Source organism: Chiloscyllium punctatum, chromosome 3 (genome assembly GCF_047496795.1).
Source record: "Chiloscyllium punctatum isolate Juve2018m chromosome 3, sChiPun1.3, whole genome shotgun sequence".
Lineage (NCBI taxonomy): Eukaryota > Metazoa > Chordata > Chondrichthyes > Orectolobiformes > Hemiscylliidae > Chiloscyllium > Chiloscyllium punctatum.
In genome coordinates this window covers 122,633,105-122,654,278 of record NC_092741.1, presented here as the reverse complement: position 1 = coordinate 122,654,278, position 21,174 = coordinate 122,633,105, and the positions used below count along the sequence as shown (strand labels likewise).

Sequence of the window (21,174 nt, the reverse complement as noted above, 5' to 3'; positions counted from 1 at the left end):
TTCCTAATATTGTTGCCCTTTTTTCTCCACGTTCTATTCTCAGCCTCTCAAAATCAGCCTTTCTTCAAGCTATAAATGTCGTTCTCTTTGTACTTTGTTTTGTTTTATCGTGGTCTTAAAGTATGTTCTCACTATTGCCTAGATAGTTCCCTTCTCTTTTACTTCTCTTGCCTATTTTAGATTATATCCCATTACTAGGTCCAATGATGAATTTTCTCTTGTTGGGATTTTTACATTTTGGAAGTAAAAAGTAAGTCCTGAATACATTATTGGAACAAGGCCAGCATTTGTTGATCATTCCTAATTGCTTCCAGGAAGATGGTAGTAAGTCACTTCTATGCTTTGAACCATAGCAGTCCCTTTGTTGCTGTTAAAGGTGGAAGTTCCTGAATTTTGACCCAGCCACAGTGAAGGAACAGTGATTATAGTTCCAAGTCAGGATGATGTGTCTTGGCAGGTCATGGTGTTCCCATGCAACTATTGCCCTTGTTCTTCCAAGTGGTAGAGGTCAGAGTTTGGAAGGCGCTGTCTAAAGAACCTTGGTGAGTTGCTGCAGTGCATCTTCCATACGGTGCAAACTGCTGTCTATGTATCAGTGGTGGAGGAAGTGAATATTTAAGGTTGTGAATAGGGATACAGATGAAACAAGCTACTTTATCTTGGATGGTGTCAAGCTTCTTGATATTTGCTGAAACCACACTTCAAGGCAAGTAGGGACAGTATTCCATTATACTCCAGGCTAATACCTTTTTAGATGGAGACAAATTCTGGAGGATTCTGAAAATTACTGCAAGATTCTAAACCTTTCACTTTCTTTTGTAGCCACAATATTTTTGTGGTTTACTTTCAGTTTCTGATCAATGGTAACCCCTTGAATGTTAATTGTAGGGGATTCAGCAGTGGTAATGCCCTTGCATATCAAATAGAGATGGTTAGATTCTTTTTTGTTGTAGACTTGAAGGGAAACTAGCAAGTGGTGGTATTCTTTGAGATGACCAGGAGGAAGAGAGAAGATTAATATGAATAATCTACACTTCTGACTATTTAACTAGCCTCTGATGGATGTGGCTGGAAATGTTAACAAATGAATTGGTGTTCTAAACGTTGGTTAGTTTGAGATACAAAGTGATTGTCAAGGTTATAGGGCAGCTAAAGAATGAATCTACCTTTTGATTCTTGCCTTAGAGATGCCAGCAAAAGGTGGGCTAATTTGAATGCTGGTGTTTAATTAAAGCATTATTATTAACTTGCTAGCCTATTACTTTTCTTTCTTGCTGTTCTAAAATTCCAGGTCAGTGTTATTGGTTAAGCCACACTGAAAACACATTCAGTCCCCATTCAGATCTCCCTCACTATGGATTACATAAATCGAAAACCATATTGTTGTGACAGAAAGGCAATATTGTTTGAAATGTAGCAAATGTCTTTTGGCAGCACCTTACTGGTACATGTTGGTAGAGGTGTTTATCATGTGAAGAGAGAAACCAAGTTAACATTTCAAATCCAGTATGACTTCTTCAGAACTAGTCACACATGTTCAGTCATACTGGACTCCACATCAACTCTTTCTCTCTGCACAGATGCTGCCACACCTGCTGAGTTTCTTCAGCACCCGTTTTATTTCCTATTTTTAGCCTCCCCAGTATCTTGCTTTTACTTACAATGTGAAATGTTCTGACAGCACTCTGCTCCCTTGTGAAGTGTGTGATGTAACTAGGGTTGATTTGTTTTATTCAGTCATTGGATGTGTAGACTTGCTGGCTATGCCAGCATTTATTGCCCATCCCTAACTGACCTTGAGAAGATGTTGGTAAGCTGTCGTCTTGAAGTGTTAAAGCTCATTTAGTATAGGGATACCAATGATGCTGTTCGGGAGAGAGTTCCAGAGTTTTGACTTTGTGACCGTGAAGGAGCAGCGTTACATTCCAAGTCATGATAATGTCAAGAAGCTGGCAACCAGACTTTATTTCTCACCTCCTCCCTACCCCCACACATACTGCCGATGTGTCGTCTCCTGCATCAGACTGTCAAGCAAACTCTTAACTGTTATGGTAGATGATATGGACAGCATTCAATGTATCCAGACTAAAGGAAAAAACAGCATTAGCATATAAATTTAGATGGGAAGACAACTAATGTTTGAATTGAGAAAAGATGTGTACTACCTGCGCAAATGTTAAAGTTGGGAAAATGATTCTCGGTGACTATTGACAAGTCACTTCATTTTTGAGCAACAGGATGCTTATTAATTGGGACCCATTTCAAGACTGATCATCAGTTGAACTTCCTGGAATGAACACTTAACAAAGGGATGCCACTGATGCATACCACTTCACTGATTTGCTTTATTAAGGTGAATGGAAAGTGTTGGTATGCTCCAAAGGTGGAGGCAGTTGAACCATATAAACAGTTATCCTACCCGTAGGCTGTCCCTGCCATTTGTTGCAGCCATTGTTCACGTTAATCTTTCATTTTGCAAATGCAACTTTAGTTCAGAACCTAAACACCAGTCTATGGCTCTTGCTTTATATAACTTAGCGAGAAATGGGGAATGCAGCATTGTTTAGAAACTGTCACAAGTAACAGTGTTGTTTGTGTGGAATGACTGATGTGGAATTATTCTTTACACTATGTGCATTGGTCTAGTTCAGTGATGTAAACTGATTTGTGAAGAACAGGAAGTACCACTCCAGAGCTGTGAGCAGCCTCTCACTCCTGTGATCTTTCAGCATTTGTTTTCTTGCTCTGCCTCCTCTGATGATGTTGAAAGAATGCTGTTTAATTGATTCATTTCATTTTCCGAGACTGCTGCTGGTAGGAGAAGGTACAGTAATTATCTTACATTTCCTATCTTCACACTTTATCTCAAGTTTCTACCTCATGCCAGTCACCTAACACTCGAACCAGCTGTATCAATATAGTGCTGTCCTTAACTTGCTGCAAAAATGTTCCCAGTTTCTCAGAAAGCTGCACAAGTGGCCCTCAAAGACTTTGTCACACAGACAGACATGTACACCCACCACCCCTGCCCCTGAATCCTTTTGATCCCCCTGTTGGCAAGACTGCCAATCACTATTACAACTTGAGCCAGAAAGTTGTCTATGTTATCTCCTTTCTGTCCCACAAAACCCATTTGAGGCTGAGAAGTGGGCAATCATTTGTAGTCTCATTCAGACCAGAAAGCTCAATGATCTCAATGAAGCTGAGCCTCGACACATAGCAAAGTCAGGAGCCAATGGGTTGCCATATTAAAATTTAGGCCTTTACTCCAATTCTAGTTACTTGTTCTATAATGTTGCAATTTAGCCAGCAAATCGTGAAGCCAGATATGCCAGTGTTAAAGCTCCCTCTTTTGGCAGAAAAGGCAGATTCTAGCCATACACTTGTGCAGTAAGTCCTTCATCTGTTTACAGTAAGAATTTTTTTTTATTATTTGAGCTGTTGTTGACTGTTATAATCTAATAGTGAAATCTAACTTCTGGCCAGACTACATGTTGTAGCAACAAGGTTATTACTGTTTTACAATTAATGACAAGCTTCAGTATTATATAATTATAGTACCAATATCTTGTCTGTATGCAGCTTTCAGTATCACTCATTCCTTTTTTATGAATGATTCGGAGATGCCGGTGTTGGACTGGGGTGTACAAAGTTTAAAAATCACACAACACCAGGTTATAGTCCAACAGATTTAATTGGAAGCATACTAGCTTTCAGAGCGACGCTCCTTCATTAGGTGATTGTCCTGATGAAAGAGCGTCGCTCCAAAAGCTAGTGTGCTTCCAATTAAACCTCTTGGACTATAACCTGGTGTTGTGTGATTTTTAACCTTTTTATGAAGGGTGTTCTTAAATATTAAGGTGCACCTGATGTCTGTCTTTTAATTAATACATGGAAAATCCCTGGTTTTTGTTACCTCAGCACCTATTCTGAGTTGCTGTATTTTCAAAAATTCTATTTGTTCACTGTGTTGCACGTTTAAAATGTACTATGGAAGACCTGTTCCTGATATGATGGAATAGTGTATTATTTCAAGGTACAAAGGCACAGAGTTCTTGATTTCTCCTTTCGGGTCCTCCCTCCAGTTTCACTGATCAGAAGATACTGACTGGAAGCAGAGTTATACAATTAAGGCAATGAGAATTTCATCATTATGACCCACTAATGCACTCCCTGCACTTCATTAAAACAATATGAGAGGGAGCTTAGGAGGCGGTCACCTGTTCCTTTGAATCTCTGGAATCTGACGAAGCTTCTTTAGAAGTTTTAAAGTTGTATTGTCTCAAAATATTTGTTACAGAATCTCTCTGAATTGATGTGCTTGTTTTAATAGAAAGTTAAACAACAATATAATATGTGAAGATATGATTGAAGGCAATAAACGACACATTCCTAATCCAGTGCGCACATTTATGGAAGCTTTCGAGCATTATCCAGAGGTCATAGCAAACATCAAGAGAGTTGGGTTCCAGCATCCAACTCCTATCCAAGTATGGAAAACATCATGTATATTCCTATAATCTGATTGTTCTGTGAATGCAAGTGTGACTTAGTATTGTTTGTATGGATTGTGTTTCTGCTTCAGTCTCAAGCGTGGCCAGTAATTTTACTGGGGATTGACTTGATTGGAATAGCGCAAACTGGAACTGGAAAAACCCTGGCATACCTCTTACCTGGTTTCATCCACCTGGACCTACAGCCAGTGTAAGCTACTATTTTCCATATGTCTTTCTCACATAAAAATTCCATCTTCTTTCTCTCCTTTGCCTCTTCTGGTATTAACCTTGTTATTCTTCTAATTCTAGCTAGGGTTCATTGAACCACAACTCATCAGATACAAATCAGCTGAGTACAGGAGCAGTGCACAATGTGGTGAGGCAAACCCTGCTGCTTTTTGCCATAATTATCTGTACCAGCCTACTGAAAACTGATAAAAACAAACAAGCCAATGACAATAGTGCTGGCCTCACTACTTGGACAGCACATTCCAGTTCCTGAGAATATCAAGAGGTTTTAGTCATGAGTTCAGGCTTTTAGAGCAAAACAGTGCCTTGGTCAGGAAGAGATAAGACAAGAAGGAAGGAAATAAAGAAATTAAAATGGTTTAGATAACACCAAAATGCAGTATGTAAGGAGGAAATTATTAAGGGAGGGGATGACTCTGCAATATACACTTACTGGGATAGATCAAGTTAGCGAGTTTTAAGATTTGTAGCTCAGGTTGAGGTTCTGGATGTAGGTTTGCTCACTGAGCTGTAAGGTTTGTTTTCAGATGTTTTGTCACCATACTAGGTAACATCAGTGAGCCTCCAGATGAAGCACTGGTGGCATGGCCTGCTTTCTATTTGTATGTTTAGGTTTCTTTGTGTGGATGATGTCATTTTTTGTAGTGATGTTATTTCCTGTTCTCTTTTCTCAGGGGGTGGTAAATAGGATGCAGGTCAATGAGTTTGTTGTTAGAGTTCCAGTTAGAATGCCTTGCTTCTTGGAATTCTCGTGCATGTCTTTGTTTGGCTTGTCCTAGGATGGATGTGTAGTCCCAGTTGAAGTTTTCCCTGGACTAATCACCAGGATACATGAACGTCAACTAGCCACAAAACGGCATGACCCTCTCTCACTAGCATCCTTACATACAGCCTGAGGAAGAACACCATTTCTACTGGGACAACATATCCATCCTAGGACAAGCCAAAAAGGGAAATGCACGAGAATTCCTAGAAGCATTCCAACCGAAACTCTATCAACAAACACATTGGCTTTGATCCCATTTACCACCCCCTGAGGAAAAAAAACAGGAAATGATGTCACCACAGAAAATGATGTCATCCACGCAAGGAAACCTAAACACACAAATAGAAAGCGGGCCATGCCACCATGCTTCATCTAGAGGCTCACAGATGATGTTACCTAGTATGGTGACAAAATGTCTGAAAACTAACCTTCCAGCTCAGCGAGCAAATCTACATCCATAGATCAAGTGTGGGAAATTTCTCCTAACACCAGAAATCACTATTAAAGATTGTCTATTTGGCATCTTGAAAGAACATTGGGGACGTTCTGGAATGTAGCTTGCATTAGTTTGAGTCAGTAACAAGATGACATTGATTTCAGATCAGCACCTTGTCAATAAAATTGCATAGAAAGCAAATGGAAGGGTTTTAATGCTGCTGGGTGTGGAGCAATTGAAATAATGAAAGGTGCAGAGTCTTCATGCTAATTTTTGTAAAAGGGCACGGGGCTAGAACTGAAAGGAGAGCTCACTCACCAACTGATCTACAGGGGTGATGGAGAGTGTGGCAGAGGGGAAACTATGTAGTGAGATGAAGGTGGATGGAGAGTGAGACCAGTAGGAGAAGTTGCTCAGAGAGAGAGAGAGAGAGACCGCATAGGCGGATGGGAATGGGCTGAGGGTGAGATTATTCAGAATGAAGAGACATGGATGGTGGAAATTTGGACCAGTGGCAAAGTGATTCACATGGAGGGCACAAGACTAAGGGGTGAATGATCTGAGGGGAGGGGGGATAGAGAATGGGACCAAGTGGACATGGAATTGGTGAGAGAGGGAACCTGGATGATGAAAAATTGTTCAGACGCGGGAGCAGGGATGTTGGGGACTGATATTGAGATTGACATAAGGGGAACAGGTATGATGGGGAATGGGACTACAGTTCAGAGAGAGGATATGGGGATGATGGGGAGGTCACAGAAATGATGAGGAATGGGACTAGGTGATTATTCAGGGAAAGGATGTAGGTGATGTGAATGCCTCTGAGGGGAGAGATTATTTGGAGAGAGGGATGGGGTTGCGAGGTAATGGGGACCAAGAGGGCTGGAGATACGTGTGTGATGTAATTGCACGGACCTGGCACTAGTACGAGGGGCTGAACAGGCCTCTTTTGCTGTGAAATTCGATAGTAATCATTGGAGTAGCAGTAAAATTAAGTTTAAAACTCAACAGAAAGTCTGAGAAGTCATGAAAATTCTTGTACTTTGTCAGTTTTCAGACAGACTGCCAGATTAACCCTGGGCTTTGCATAAACTGCAGGGTTAGTGGCTTTGCTGAGTGTACTTCTTTGCATTAATTGCTTGGCTTTAGCACACCACAAGCATGTGACTTAAACAAGTAGCCCTGCTGAAAAGATTATTGTCAGTGTGACAATTGAAATCTGTACCCAACACTGCTTTAAACATTATAATTCTGTTCTCCTATCTGAATTCAAGACAGCCATTCCTGAGACTATCTTAGACATTATTCAGTAATAGATTTCTCTTATGTTAAAGTTCAAGTCTGGTGTTGTTTCTTTCAAGTGAAACATTAGTAGTCTCAACAAGTTTAGCTTAGATTTTCAGTTTTGTAACAGGAAGTGAAACCAGTGTACAACATGTGATATGGAACCAATATAATTGATGTAGCAAAAAAAAACTGTGGGGAAGAAAAATCATTGTGACAAATTACAAAATCTGTAATTTTTAAAGTAAATGTTGAAGTGAATTTAGTGCAGTATAAACGGATCAAAATTTAAACGCCTTCACATTTGAAAATGCTAATTGTGCCTTGTATAGTTCCTCATGAGATTACCACACTGAGATTGTTAATTGATGTGTTTACGTCACTGTAATCCTCAGTGAGATTACTGCACTAATAAGGATAATTATAGACTTTAGCATCATAGTCTGATTAAATGTGCAGAAATATGGCAGATTGGAGTTTAACATGAGAAAGTGTGAAGTGTCAGGAGAACTAATATGGAAAGAGTACTAGAAATAGCACTATTCTGGAATGTGGATGAAGAAAGAGACTTGATACCTATATACAGAATTCCTTAAACATCAGATAACTTGATATAGTTCTTGAAAAGTATTTGGGTTACTTGATTTATAATCAGAGGAATGGAATATAAAAGCATAGAGATCATGCTGGAACTTATCATTGGTTAGGCCAGGGTGACCTCTTGTAGACAATTCTGACACTTCAGAGATGTACAATGTTTAGAAAAATGTGGAGAGGTGACCTCTTGTAAATTTTCAAGATAATGAAAGGCTTTGGTCAACCAAATTGGGGAAATTTGTTATTTTTGACAAGAGGATCAATATTCAATGGTTGTAAATCAAAATCATTAGGATAAGTAGGAAGATACAGGAGAATTTTATTTCCTGCAGTTCTTAGGATCTGGGATGCTCTACCTGAACAAGTGATGGAAGCTCATTGAGTGAATTTGGCAGGTATTTGACCATGAGAAACTTGCTGAATTATGGAAAAAGCTTAGTGTAATTATGATGACTCTTCAAAACAGCAGTAAGATGTGCTGAATGGCCTTATCCAGTGCTGTAAATTTCTCTAGCTAATCATTAATTAGTGAGCTAGCGCCACTATAATTATCCTATAGCTCCTTCAGTTGTTATGCTGTGACTGCATTTAGAGGTTACTGACTGCAGATAGCTACAACAGTTCTGTTGGATAAGTAGTCCTTTCTTTATTCTTGGATTTTCTGGTAAATTGGGAACGTTATCGAACGATTACATTTATCTGGTGTCAAATGAGACATTGAAATTTTGATCACACTGAAACATTAATAATCACATTGCACAAGGCTAAGACCTGGCTTCTTTGTTGCGTTGAAAAGTGTATGCCTTGAAACTTCTCAAGTGCCATCTGGCTGAGCAGGACCATCCTGTTTACCATTAGGTTAAACCATACCTGCAGTCTGTAACAATTCTGTTTGTATTTAGGCAGCGGGAGAAAGGTGATGGCCCAGGGATGTTGGTACTCACTCCAACAAGAGAGCTTGCTCTTCAGATACAGGAAGAGTGCAACAAGTACAGTTACAAAGGAATTAAGAGGTACTGATGATAGCTGTGCAGTACTTTAACAGTTAGAGAAAATTGCTTCCAAATGTCCTGTTGTGTCTTTGTAAACCTCACCATAACTCTCCTGCTCTAGCAGTTGGAGCCAACAAGATATTTAATGGTGGAGTGAAGGCTTGCATTTTTGGCTACTCAGTGAATTTTGAGTGATGAATTTTCAAATGTTCAAATCTCAAATCCACAGTACCTTCAATAATATCAAATCAACAACACTAACATTCCTGCAAGATGAATATTAAATGGTGCAGTTTGTTTGCACATACGGTACACCTTAATGTTTCTCAGACCGACAGCATGAGAAATGGCCACAGCGGATAAAACCATCTGTGCTGAACCATGACCGGAACATCTCTAGGTCCCATTTCTCAGACACTGGGAAATGTAAAATGTTGTAACGAAGCATAGCAAGAAATGTTTCTCAGGGCCTCTGATTCCAATCTGTATTGCAGCTTTCTTGAGTTAAGTCTTGCTGTGCTCAGTATTCAGCCCCACATAAGAGTGGCGCTGCAAATAGCTGGAAGTGTCCAACTGCAGGTGGTATTATTGATACCGAGGACATTAAACTGAACGAATAACAGAAGGTGCAACAGGTTTTTTTTTAATAACCAATTCTCCAATTCCAAAAAAAATGCCGTAAAAACAGAAAATGCTACAAATACTCCAGGTCAGGCAGCACCAATATAATGTTCTGGATTAGTCGTGCTGGAAGAGCACAGCAGTTCAGGCAGCATCCAAGGAGCTTCGAAATCGACGTTTTGGGCAAAAGCTCTTCATCAGGAAAGCCCTTCATCGGCTTTTGCCCAAAACGTCGATTTCGAAGCTCCTTGGATGCTGCCTGAACTGCTGTGCTCTTCCAGCACCACTAATCCAGAATCTGGTTTCCAGCATCTGCAGTCATTGTTTTTACCAATATAATGTTGCCAGACCTGATGAGTATTTGCCATTTTTTTTCTCTCCCTTTTGGATTTTCAGCATCTGCCTTTTTTTTTGCTTCAGGTAACCATACCTTCAGTTTCTGCCCAATTTTGGGAATCTTCCACCACCTTGGGGAGACCTTAAGATCATAGGAGCAGATATTAGGCCATTCAGCCCATCTGCTCCACCAGGTTATCATGGTTGATAGGCTTTTCATCCCCGTTTTCCTGCTTTCTCCCTTTAACCTTTGATCCCATTGGCAATCAAGAACTTATCTACCTCTGTCTTAAATATATTCAATGACCTAGCCTTCACAGCCCTCCATGGCAATGAATTCCACAGATTCACCACTCTCTCTGGCTAAGGAGGTTTCTCCTTGTATCCGTTCAAAAAGGTCTTCCCTTTTACTCTAAGGCTATGCCCTCTGGTTCTCCTCTCTCCTGCCAATGGAAACATCTTCCCAACGTGTAGTCTGTCCAGGATGTTCAGTATTCTGTAAGTTTTCAATTGAGTTCCCCCTCACCCTGCTAAAGTCCATCGAATATAGTCCCAGAGTCCTCAAACATTTCTCATATGTTAAGCCTTTCGTTCCTGGGATCAGTCTCATGAACCTCCTCTGGACCTGCTCCAGGGCCAATACATCCATCCTGAGGCATGGGGCCAAAATTGCTCGCAATACTCTAAATGTGGTCTGTGGATAGTGATTCATGTCAGGCTATGTTTCTCAACAGCTTTTCAGGAAGTAGTGGGCGTTGATTTGGGAGGGCTGTTCTGAAGGTGCCCCTGTTATATCTCAAACAGGATCAGAAAATTAGTTCCTGTTTTTGTTAGCATACATGCCGCACTCCAGTGATGCATTTTACATGTCAATAAAATTATAGTGGGAGATCAGGACAATCCCAGTGGGAACTCGAGCTCCAGATTTGTTCACTTGAACAAGGGATGTTTTTTTCTTTTTTGCACCGTTATATGTTATTGAAAGGAGTTCAATACCCTCGAACTGTGTTGATCTGTGTTTAATTGTCAGATGTTTAAATCTGCAGCATTTGTATTTATGGAGGAGGAAGCCGTAAAGATCAGATCAGTTTTGTAACAAAAGGAGTGGACATAGTTATTGCAACTCCTGGACGGTTGAATGATCTTCAAATGAACAATTTCATCAATCTGAAGAGCATCACATATTTGGTGAGTGAGCAGGGGAAGTGAAGCAGAACTTAACCCCAGGTTTCACCTGTTTTCATTTGAATACTTTATTTAACATTGAGGGTGTGGGTCAGTGTCAGAGGGCTGCAGCCAAGGGTGCATGGCGGTGCCTTGGCTGGTCACCTTTCACCTGAGGTGTTAAACTAGTCCCATGTAGAAGATCCCACAAGAGTGAATAACACCTTAACATTAACTCCTATCAACTAATCACTATGTTCATTGCTCTTTGTTGCATTTTGCTATATGCTTACCTATAAAGTAACTTGGTGTGTACTTCTGAAATAAACAAGTAGATGTCATGTTTTTGCACCATCTGGATTGATGTGTAAATGCAAGTTTGCTCTTGTCAGAGTGACCCCAGATTTACTGATGAAAAAAGGCCATTCTCCAACCAGCATTCATACTGGCCTGCTTGTCGACTACTGTATACTGGAAATTGCTCTGAACACTAATCAAGTATAAAGAAGAAAGAGCTGGTACTTAGGTGGTTCTTTCACATACACTGCTCTTTGTGTAGGGCTATTTCATCTGAGGAATGGTACCAGCTATAGATGGCTCCCTCGGGAATGGCTCTGCAACGGTGGGCTGCTTCCTTGAGACTGACCCTCTGACATGGAGCATTCCATTGGGACTGACCTGCTAATGGGAGTGTCAGACTTGAGATTTTCACTGTTCCTTATGTTAAATTGTTGGCATGAAACTATTCTGATTGGTTGTCAGACACACTAGCATATGTCTCTGTTCCCAAACCAGCCACCTAGTTATCTACCTGAGAAATAAAGAGAATGCTGCAAATGGTCAGCTGGTATCTGTAGAGTGTGTGTGTGAGACCGAGAGAGAGAGAAAGAGAAATAAAGTTTATCCTACAGGTCAGTGACTCTTCATCAGAATTGGAGCTGAGGCTGCTCAGAGCTAGTTCTCTGGGCTGTCAGTGCTGAGACTGACTCAGCTCATTTCATACTGAATCCTGATGGTCAGCTGGCAGAAGGACTTTCAGGCTGTCGAGCCAGAACGAATTTCAACCCAGTCTCCAACCTTTTCAAAAGAACTTACAGATTCTGACATTACTGCTGGACGTTGCATTTGTGATTCACATTACAGTTACATTGTTTAGATTTTGCTTGGTTTAACCAGTCTTAATTGAAATTCTAAATCAAATAGATGTCTGAATGATAGACAGGACTTGAAGGAAGTACCTAAAGGTCGACTCATCTGTAAATGGCTGGAGAAATCTCTGGAGCTGCATTGCGGTATATTTGTTTCCCAGTAGATGGCGTTTTATTCAAACTGTTTCAGGTGCTTTTTTTTTAGAGTGTTAATTATACGGGAGCAAACATCTATGTTGGGTCCTTTTTGTCAAAGAAGCTTGTCTTCATATCAGTCCTTATCACAGGGAATGGTCACTGATGCCACAGCCTGTTAGTTAGAGGTAGCGTGGGTAATTCCACCTCCTATCAGCCCAGCTCCAGACCATTGGATTATTATGCATTGGTTAGTCAGTCTCTTTGCTGCAGAGGTCCTCAGGTTAGTGCCCTACACCTGATGTCTGTAACTGTTTCATCAATGACGTTCCCTCCATGAGGACAGTTATGGGGATGTTTGCAGAAGATTGCTCATTCCTATTGGCAACGCATCAGAAAATAATTTGCGGCAAGACCTGAATGACATCTAGGCTTAGGCTGATAAGTGCAAGTAATATTCGTACCATTTGATTGTCAGGCAATGACCATCCCCAGCAAGAGAGAATCTGAACACTTTCCCCTTGGCAATCAATGCCATTGTCAGATAGCCCACTATCAACATCAACTAGAAACAGAACTAGAACATTGATATAAATGGTGTGGCTACAAGAGCTGGGAAACTTACAGTGGATAACTCCTCTCTCCACTACTTAAACATTCCAACAAGACATTGATTAGGAAAGTGATGCCTGGGTGAATATGGCTGTCACAACACCAAAGAAGCTTTACACCTTTTATGACAAAGCAGCCTACCTGATCGGTGCCTACCTTAAGCTTTCTATCCCTGCACTACCATTTACAAGATGCACTATAGATGGTTCTTCAATAACACCATCCCAATGTGCAATCATCATCACTCAGGAAAAATAAGGGAAAGTGCATGGCAACAAGCTTCCTTCCAAGTCTCTGACTATCCTGACTTCAAATTACTTTGTCGTTCCTTTGCTGTCAAAATCCTAGAACTCCCTTCTTTCACAACACGTTGCAAGTACATATTCTATAAAACTTGCAGTGTTTCAAGAAAGCAGTCCACTGCTGCCGCCACCTCAAAGGGAATTGGGATTAGCCAAGTATGCTGACCTTTCCAGCAATTCCCAGGTCCTATGAATGAAGAATTAACACAATCACATTTATATTTGAAATTCGGTGAATTGGAGTTGGGTCGAGGAAACAGGGTGCATCTTGCATTCAGTCTTTGCTTTAAAGTCAGACTTTCTATTTTTCCATCTTTCCATCATAAATTTCTCTGTTCACTTTTATTGTTGAAGCTGCACATTTATTGATGCATATGTACATCCTGCCACCACTGGTAGGAGGGTGTTATTTCTGCAGGACAAGTATATCTGGGCAGTTCCTCTCTGCATTTCTGAGACTGTTTCAAAAGTTAGCAAGTCCAAGTGTCATTGTGATCTGCTATCTTTGCCAGTGATTGAGTCCTCAAACCAGCAGTGACTATGTTGCTAGATTTCAGTATCCTGCGTCCACGTTGAATTTTTTTTTTGGTTATTCATTCTTGTGGGTATCGCTCGCTGGCTGGCCAGCATTTATTACCCATCCCGCGTTGCCCTTGACAAGGTGGTAGTGAGCTACCGTCATAGAGTCATAAAGATGTACAGCATGGAAAGAGACCCTTCGGTCCAACTCATCCATGCCGACCTGATATCCTAAATTAATCTAGTCCCATTTGCCAGCATTTGGCTCATATCCCTGTAAACCCTTCCTATTCATGTACTTATCTAGATGCCTTTTAAATGTTGTAATTGTACCAGCCTCCGCCATTTCCTCTGGCAGCTCATTCCCCACACACAGCATCCTCTGCAGGGAAAAAGTTGCCCCTTAGGTCCCTTTTAAAGCTTGCCCCTCTCATCCTAAATCTGTCCTCTAGTTCTGGACTCTCCCACCCCACGGAAAAGACCTCGTCTATTTACCTTGTCCATGCCCCACATGATTTTATAAACCTCTATATGATCACCCCTCAGCCTCTGACCCTCCAGGGAAAACAGCCCCAGCCTATTCAGCCTCTCCTGTAAGCTCAAACCCTCCAACCCTGAAAACATCCTTGTAAATCTTTTCTGAACCCTTTCAAGTTTCATAACTCCCTTCCTATAGGAAGGAGACCAGAATTGCATCCCCCCCCACCCCCCAATCTTTCAAACATGGCCTAACCAATGTCCTCTACAACCGCAACATGACCATTCTTGAACCGTTGGTCCATCTGTTCAAGAAGGCACCACACCACCACCTTTTCAAGGGCAACTAGAGAAGGGCAATAAATGCTGGCCAGCCAGCAACACTCACATTCCACAAAAATAAAAAAACTAAATATATATAGTCACTGAAGCAGTTTGGTTCTGTACAGTACCATATGAAGAAACAAACAAACAATGGAGTGTGACACTATTTAGCAAACAAAATTAAGGCATTTCTTTCTTATGCGAGATTACCTTTCCATACATTTGAGGCACCGGTGTGGTGGGGATGGGGGAGGGAACATGGTCCAATAACTGCATCAACCCCCATTTAACTTGGGCAGGAAGACCTCCGAGTGGCCTTTCCCCACTGCGCTTTGGCAGCAGCTGCCCCAAGCTTTAATGCGTCCCTCAACATGTAGAACTGGACCTTGGCATGTGCCAATCTGCAACACTCTGTTGAGGTCAACTCCTTGCTCTGGGCATTACCCTCTGCTTTGGCTCCCAGGGATCCTTTACTCCACTCTCTGCCACCAACTGAATCTTAGCTCAGCCTTCTTTCACATATGTTAACAGTCTTTAAACCTTACACTTTCACCTACTGGTTTGAGCACCAGGGTACATGTGCCATACAACCACTGAAGGTGGGGTAACTATGTGATTTGATGGGCCTTCCACTCAACCCATCATAACTCCCCCCTCAGGGTGCACGACCCTTCATCTCTGTAACATTTTGACACAGTAGTCAATCACTCTTTTGTGTTTTCATTTTACTTCCTTTTCACAAATACTACTTTCATTGTTTTAAAGTCAGTTTCTCTATGGACTATGTCAGTGCCTTATCATTTTAACACCCTTTTTTTTGTATTCTTTCAAGCTACAATAGCCATTTTATCAAGTAGCTGTGCATGTCTAAGACCCATTGTTCAATGCATTTTTGTCAAGTATTAGCTCATACTTGTTACTTCAGATGTAACCATCTCTTTTGTACGGTTACATGTAGATCCCAAGATCATGCCATATAGCTTTGACTTTCAGGCGATTTTTTTTGGAAGATCACATGTAGGTGGAGGGTGCCTGTGTACCATCGTTGCCTGGTCCCAGTGTTCTACTTGGTGGCCAAATCATCTAATTCAGTTTCCTTTTGAAAAAACCCACCAGCAAGCCCACACACATTTCCAAGAGAAAACTACAGTTTGATTTCATTGAGTGTAACTAAATGGATTATATCCAAAGTAAGTGTCCCCCATTTCCATTTGATGCTGTGACACTTGTTCCCTGTCACTATTCTTTTAATTCAAAGTATGGCCCACATCAATTATCATTATAACTAGTGAAAACTTTAATGTATAGAAAAAACACAAGCATGTTTTCACAATACCTTTAAAAGTGACAAATGAATATTTAATGCTTGTGATTTCAAGCACTACAAATTTCACTGGTTTGGTTTTTATTACAAAAAGTACATACAATTTTCTAAAATGTAAGTGACTAATTTGTACTCAAATTTTCTTTCAAAATAATTCTAAATTCAAAATTAACAACAGATTTGGATTTATTTTATGTACAGCCTCCGCTGTGGTGTTGAGCTAATTAATTTCTTCCTGAGCAATCTATCCCATTTTATTCTGATGCACATTTAAACCACTCAAACTGTTTGCTTCTATTGGCTCTTGGCTTTATATTAAAATGTAAAGGTTTAAATTTATTTGTCCTCCTAAAAATCAATTGACTTTCCCATCATGTGCTTGAATAGCAACTTCTATCAATCCCAATTTCAGGAATCGTACATTTAGGCTTGGTGATGTTTAAACAGTGAATTTTCAAAATTGTAGTCAGTTCAAGGTTGTCCTATTTTTCAAAAACTTCCAGCTCTTATGGTGTGTTCTTGAAACCTGTTCAAAAAACTAAAAAAAACATTGTTTCTCTGGAAGAAACCCAGTGGGTTAGTAATATCTAAACATATCTGTAATATTTGGAAGTCTAGAATTTTGTCCTTTCCAAAATCATATATTTCATCATACAGAAGACGTGTGAGAAGATTTAAAACTGTCCGAGACGAAAAAAACTGCAGATCCTGGAATCCAAGGTAGACCATCAGAATACTAAAAGAACACAGCAAGGCAGGCAACATCCTGAAGAAGGGTTACACCCAAAACGTTGACTTCTCTACCTCCTGATGCTGCCTGGCTTGCTGTCGTCTTCCAGCTTCCTGTTTGTCTACATTTAAAACTGTCAGCAGAAAGAGTTAACCCAGCTCGTCCCAGAAGAGGCAGAGCCTAAGTCATCAGGTGATGTCATGTCGTACTTTCATGTATTTGATTTAAAAATACTGTCAAGATCTTCTGATAATTTCAGGCAATATTTTAAATATCTATGGTCTTAAAGAAAAGCTTTCCTAGTTCTTTCTTTGAAAACCACTTCAAGTTAATGAGTAAATAGACAAAACATTCCTCAGTGCCAATTCAGAGTTCAAATTCGATGCTTTCCAAAAAGGTTTATCTATGTTTTTGAGAGCAGGCTAAAGCATTTTCTTCACAACTCTTCTCTTTAAAGACATTTGTAAAACTTCCTAATGAAATAAGATTTGGAAGTCTTGAGCCTCTGATGCTTTCGGGTAACTTTGTTTTACTACTGATTTCTGTCGAATGTAAGGAATACTGGCCTTGTGACTGCCATGGGAACTCTGAATAAAATCCAATTTTCACAGAGAGCTTCTTTAACTTTGGAGTTGAAAGAGACTTGCTGATCTTATCTCTAACTGTGCATAAGGGTCCTACCTCCTTTGTACAGTCCTTCTGGCTCATGGATGACATTACACACTGGCTTTGTCTCACTACACAGGGATGGAACAGTTGGGGAAGTGCTGTCAGCTACATTCTCAAGATTATGCACCTTGTCTTACAAGATAACAGTCCCAGATGTTGTCTATTCACTGATTTCTGCCTGGCGTGTTTTGTTTTTTGCCATCAGATAAATCTGTTCAAAGAGAATTGCCTTCTCAAAATTTTAGTTTTCCCCATTTTTAGAGCACCAATTGATGCTCACAAATGATTAAGATGAGCAAATCTTATTACCCAGTCTTAAAGATTCACTCATATGTTACAACAATTACAAATATTACAGTCCTTAGAAGACCAGAAAATGAAATTCTAAAGGCAGTAATTCAATCACAACGATTTTGATGTTTGCTGTTTATCCAGGACTTTTTCTTCAAATTAAGTACAGCACTGGCAGTACAGCATTTTAAGGAAAGAGGGAATAACTTTAACTTAATTTCCTTTCTTCATTTGGTTTTGTATGTCTTCAGTCAATTGCAAGAGGTAAATTTTCACCAAGCCATTAAGAAAGTAATTCCAAAATAAACATTTCCTAGCAGGTTCTTGACAGAACTACTGATTATTCCTTAATGGGACATTTAACTCAGACATCCATGTTCCAACTGCACTCTACACTATGCACTCTCAAAATATAAACTTTGAGTTAATACAAAGCTATTTGGACTCATTTTGTTTTCTGCACAATGGAATGCCTGGAAAAAGATAGAAAGTACTATGAAATGGTGATATCAGCACGTAATGTTAGATTCAGAATAATATTAATCATGGGAACTTTATTCCACTTGTTGGACTTTCCAAAAAATATAAAAGCCTTGCCAGATCTTGAGCACTGGGGGGAAGAACACAGCTGACAAAAGACAATATTTTGGCAGCCAGTCAATAAAAGCACGTATGAACCAGATCACAAAAGGTTAACAGTTCACTGTGTACACTCAAAGCATTCACATCTAGAGGAAGAGGATTTATTGCCTTGGTCAAACACAAATGCTGGGCTCTCTCTCTCTCTCTCTCTCTCTCTCTCTCTCTCTCTCTCTCTCGCACTCTTCCCCTTTCTCTCACACTCCTAAATTTGTGGAAATTTTCTTCCAATCTAACTTTTAACTTTAGACATTTTCTAACACGCCTATTCACAGATAGTAATATGCTTTGACAGCCGGTGGACTTGAACCCAGGCCTCCTGCCTTAGGTAGGGACACTACCACTGTCACAAGAGTCTCTCAGTTTTAACATTGTTTATCCTTTACCTGTAGAAACTGTGAGATGTGCAAATAGTTTCACATCCAATGACTTGTATTCCAGAACCAGCAGAAATCGAACAAAAAAATATTTATTATCCTTAATTCAACAACCATGACACCAGTCCAGCTTTTCAGTCAAGTCCTGCCTGTGGAAGCAATTCTGAGATCCATCTCTGAGGACTTGCAGCTGCCATGCATAACTAATTTCATTTGTCCAAACTATACTGACTATATCTCATAGCTTCACACAACGAATTTGCTGTGTACACTGTGTATCCTCATTTTTCCATCTCGCTTGCTCGCTCTCTCTCTCTCTCTCTCTCTCTCTCTCTCTCTCTCTCGATTCCCCCACCCCTGTTTGTTTGCTTTTAGTGCTGGACTGCATGCTATACTGCTCTGCCTCTCCTCAGTTTGATCTACTCATAGTCAATGTACTGCTCGCCTCCTTTACTTTTCGCTCCTCCCAAAACAACATACAGAGGCCGGTCAGCAAAATCCACCTCATTGGCGTGAAACTCTTAGGTTTCCTTTTGGAAACCTACTTCCTTCAGTCAGTCCTGTTTGGTATGGAATAGCCCCTTGAGATTTTGCGCCAAATCCTCTACCTCCCACCAATCCCCTCCAATAAACTTCACGGGCCTTAACCCCAGCCAACCAGTTCACTTGCACACCGAACCCATCGTTAGAGGACCATTCTGAGATGTAGAATGTTTCCCCCGCCACGGAATCCGTCTTGTTGAATATTTTTAAAAGTCTCATTAAAATAAATACAAGAAAATACGTGTGCTTCAACACATAGCAAATTTATTAGCTTAATCTGTTTAACACATACACAAACTAATGAGCAAATCTATTAGCTTAATCTCTCTAATAGAAATACAATAACAGGCTGTTATTGTAGTCACACAGTCTTTCAGCCATTGGGGACTTGGTGACAATGGCACTTGGAGCTCTACCTCCAATTCCATGACACTGGTCTCATGCACCCCAGACTGATATGGAAAGTCCAACAAGTGGGATAAAGTCCCTAATATTAATACTTTTCTAAGTCTGACATTACGTGCTGATATCACCAGTTCATAGTACTTTGTCTTTTTCCAGACATTCCATTGTGCAGAAAACAAAATGCTTCCAAGTAGCTTTGTATTAACTGCATAAAGGAATGGTTCCCAGCTCGCCTCTGGAACCCTTCCTACACTCCCCTCTCCCATTTCTCTCTCCTCCTAGCCAAAACAGGCTGTTATTGTAGTAGCTGAAAATGTGTTGCTGGAAAAGCGCAGCAGGTCAGGCAGCATCCAAGGAACAGGAGAATCGACGTTTCTGGCATAAGCCCTTATTGTAGTAAGCTAGTAATGTTCCATATGTCTCTAATTGCTGAATGTCATGTCCAATTAACCTTTAACTATTCACCCTTAAACAACCTGGTTTGGCGATACTTTTTAAGCCCTGCACTACAGTAACAGAAAAAAATCATTTCTGGTCATTTGATCAGAAAATGTAGATTAATGTTATTTTTCTGCTTCTTCCTTTAAACAGGTGTTGGATGAGGCAGATCGCATGCTGGATATGGGATTTGAACCTCAGATTATGAAGATCCTTTTGGACATACGACCTGATAGACAGACCATTATGACCAGGTAGAAAAGGGCTGACTGATGTATTCCTCATCTCGAGTAATCTGCTTTAAATAAAACAACAAAGCAAGTTCATTGGTCAAGAACTAATCACTGGCAGACATTGTACAATTGGCTCAGTGTTCCGGTCAGGATTAGGGGTGGAGGTTAATGATTGTCAGCACTGAGCTTGCAACCAACTGAAGCAGAATGATGTTTTTCTGTGCTCTCGGAGCTCATTCCATATGCAGAGAGTTTGGCGGGTGGTTAGCTATGTTTGGTACTGTACTCCGGCACTGAGCATCATAGTGTCAAATCAACATCTTTTCAGGAAAACTGTAAAGCAGGTTGGAGTGAAGAAAGATCTTAAGAGAACAGTTTCATGCTTACAGAAATGGTCCCACATCGTGTTGGAATCAGCCTTGGAGCACTTTACAAAAAGGAAAGTTGAATGCTCAGCAATAGAGACAAGTACATGTTGTTAATTCTTTCTCCTCTCTCTGCAGTGCAACATGGCCTGATGGGGTTCGGAGGTTAGCAAAATCGTACCTGAAGAATCCGATGATGGTTTATGTAGGAACACTGGATTTAGCAGTGAGTAAAGGCAGATCATTGGGTTTCATTTGCAAGCTTTTGAACATGTTCAGAGAGTAACTATAATGTATTTTGTGCAGCAGGTTATTATAAAAGTATGTCACACTTCTAAATTGAGGATTCTGACTGTTTGGTTTGTTAAAGTAGCTTAGGATGTGCAGGAACCTGCAAGACTGAGTTTTACTCAAAGGTCCACTTAACATATCTGAATGCAGCTAAAATTTTCAGAAGGTTAAAGATGATTTAAAGAGCTGGTCTGGTTGGTGATTTTAAAGCTCGCAGTGATTAACTGTGGCGGCACAGTGACTCAGTGGTTAGCACTGCTGCCTCACAGCACCAGAGCCCTGGGTTCGATTCCAGCCTCAGGCAACTGTCCGTGTGGAGTTTGCGCATTCTCCCCGTGTCTGCGTGGGTTTCCTCAGGGTGCTCTGGTTTCCTCCCACAGTCCAAAGATGCACAGGTTAGGTGGATTGGTC

The 21,174-nt window shown here is 40.5% G+C and overlaps 1 protein-coding gene across 2 annotated transcripts in view; it reads left to right on the top strand.

Annotated features, from left to right (window-relative positions):
- The window catches only part of ddx43 (DEAD (Asp-Glu-Ala-Asp) box polypeptide 43), a 72,812-nt gene that overhangs the window by 25,796 nt on the left and 25,842 nt on the right, over positions 1-21,174 (top strand). For both annotated transcript variants that reach the window (XR_011954963.1, XM_072560139.1), the window contains exons 6-11: positions 4,334-4,490; positions 4,586-4,704; positions 8,731-8,841; positions 10,824-10,965; positions 20,028-20,128; positions 20,611-20,698. Coding sequence is in view for 1 of the 2 variants with exons in the window: in XM_072560139.1 (XP_072416240.1) it covers positions 4,334-4,490; positions 4,586-4,704; positions 8,731-8,841; positions 10,824-10,965; positions 20,028-20,128; positions 20,611-20,698 (718 nt within the window). In the remaining variant the exon portion in view is untranslated. The remainder of the gene's footprint in view (positions 1-4,333; positions 4,491-4,585; positions 4,705-8,730; positions 8,842-10,823; positions 10,966-20,027; positions 20,129-20,610; positions 20,699-21,174) is intronic.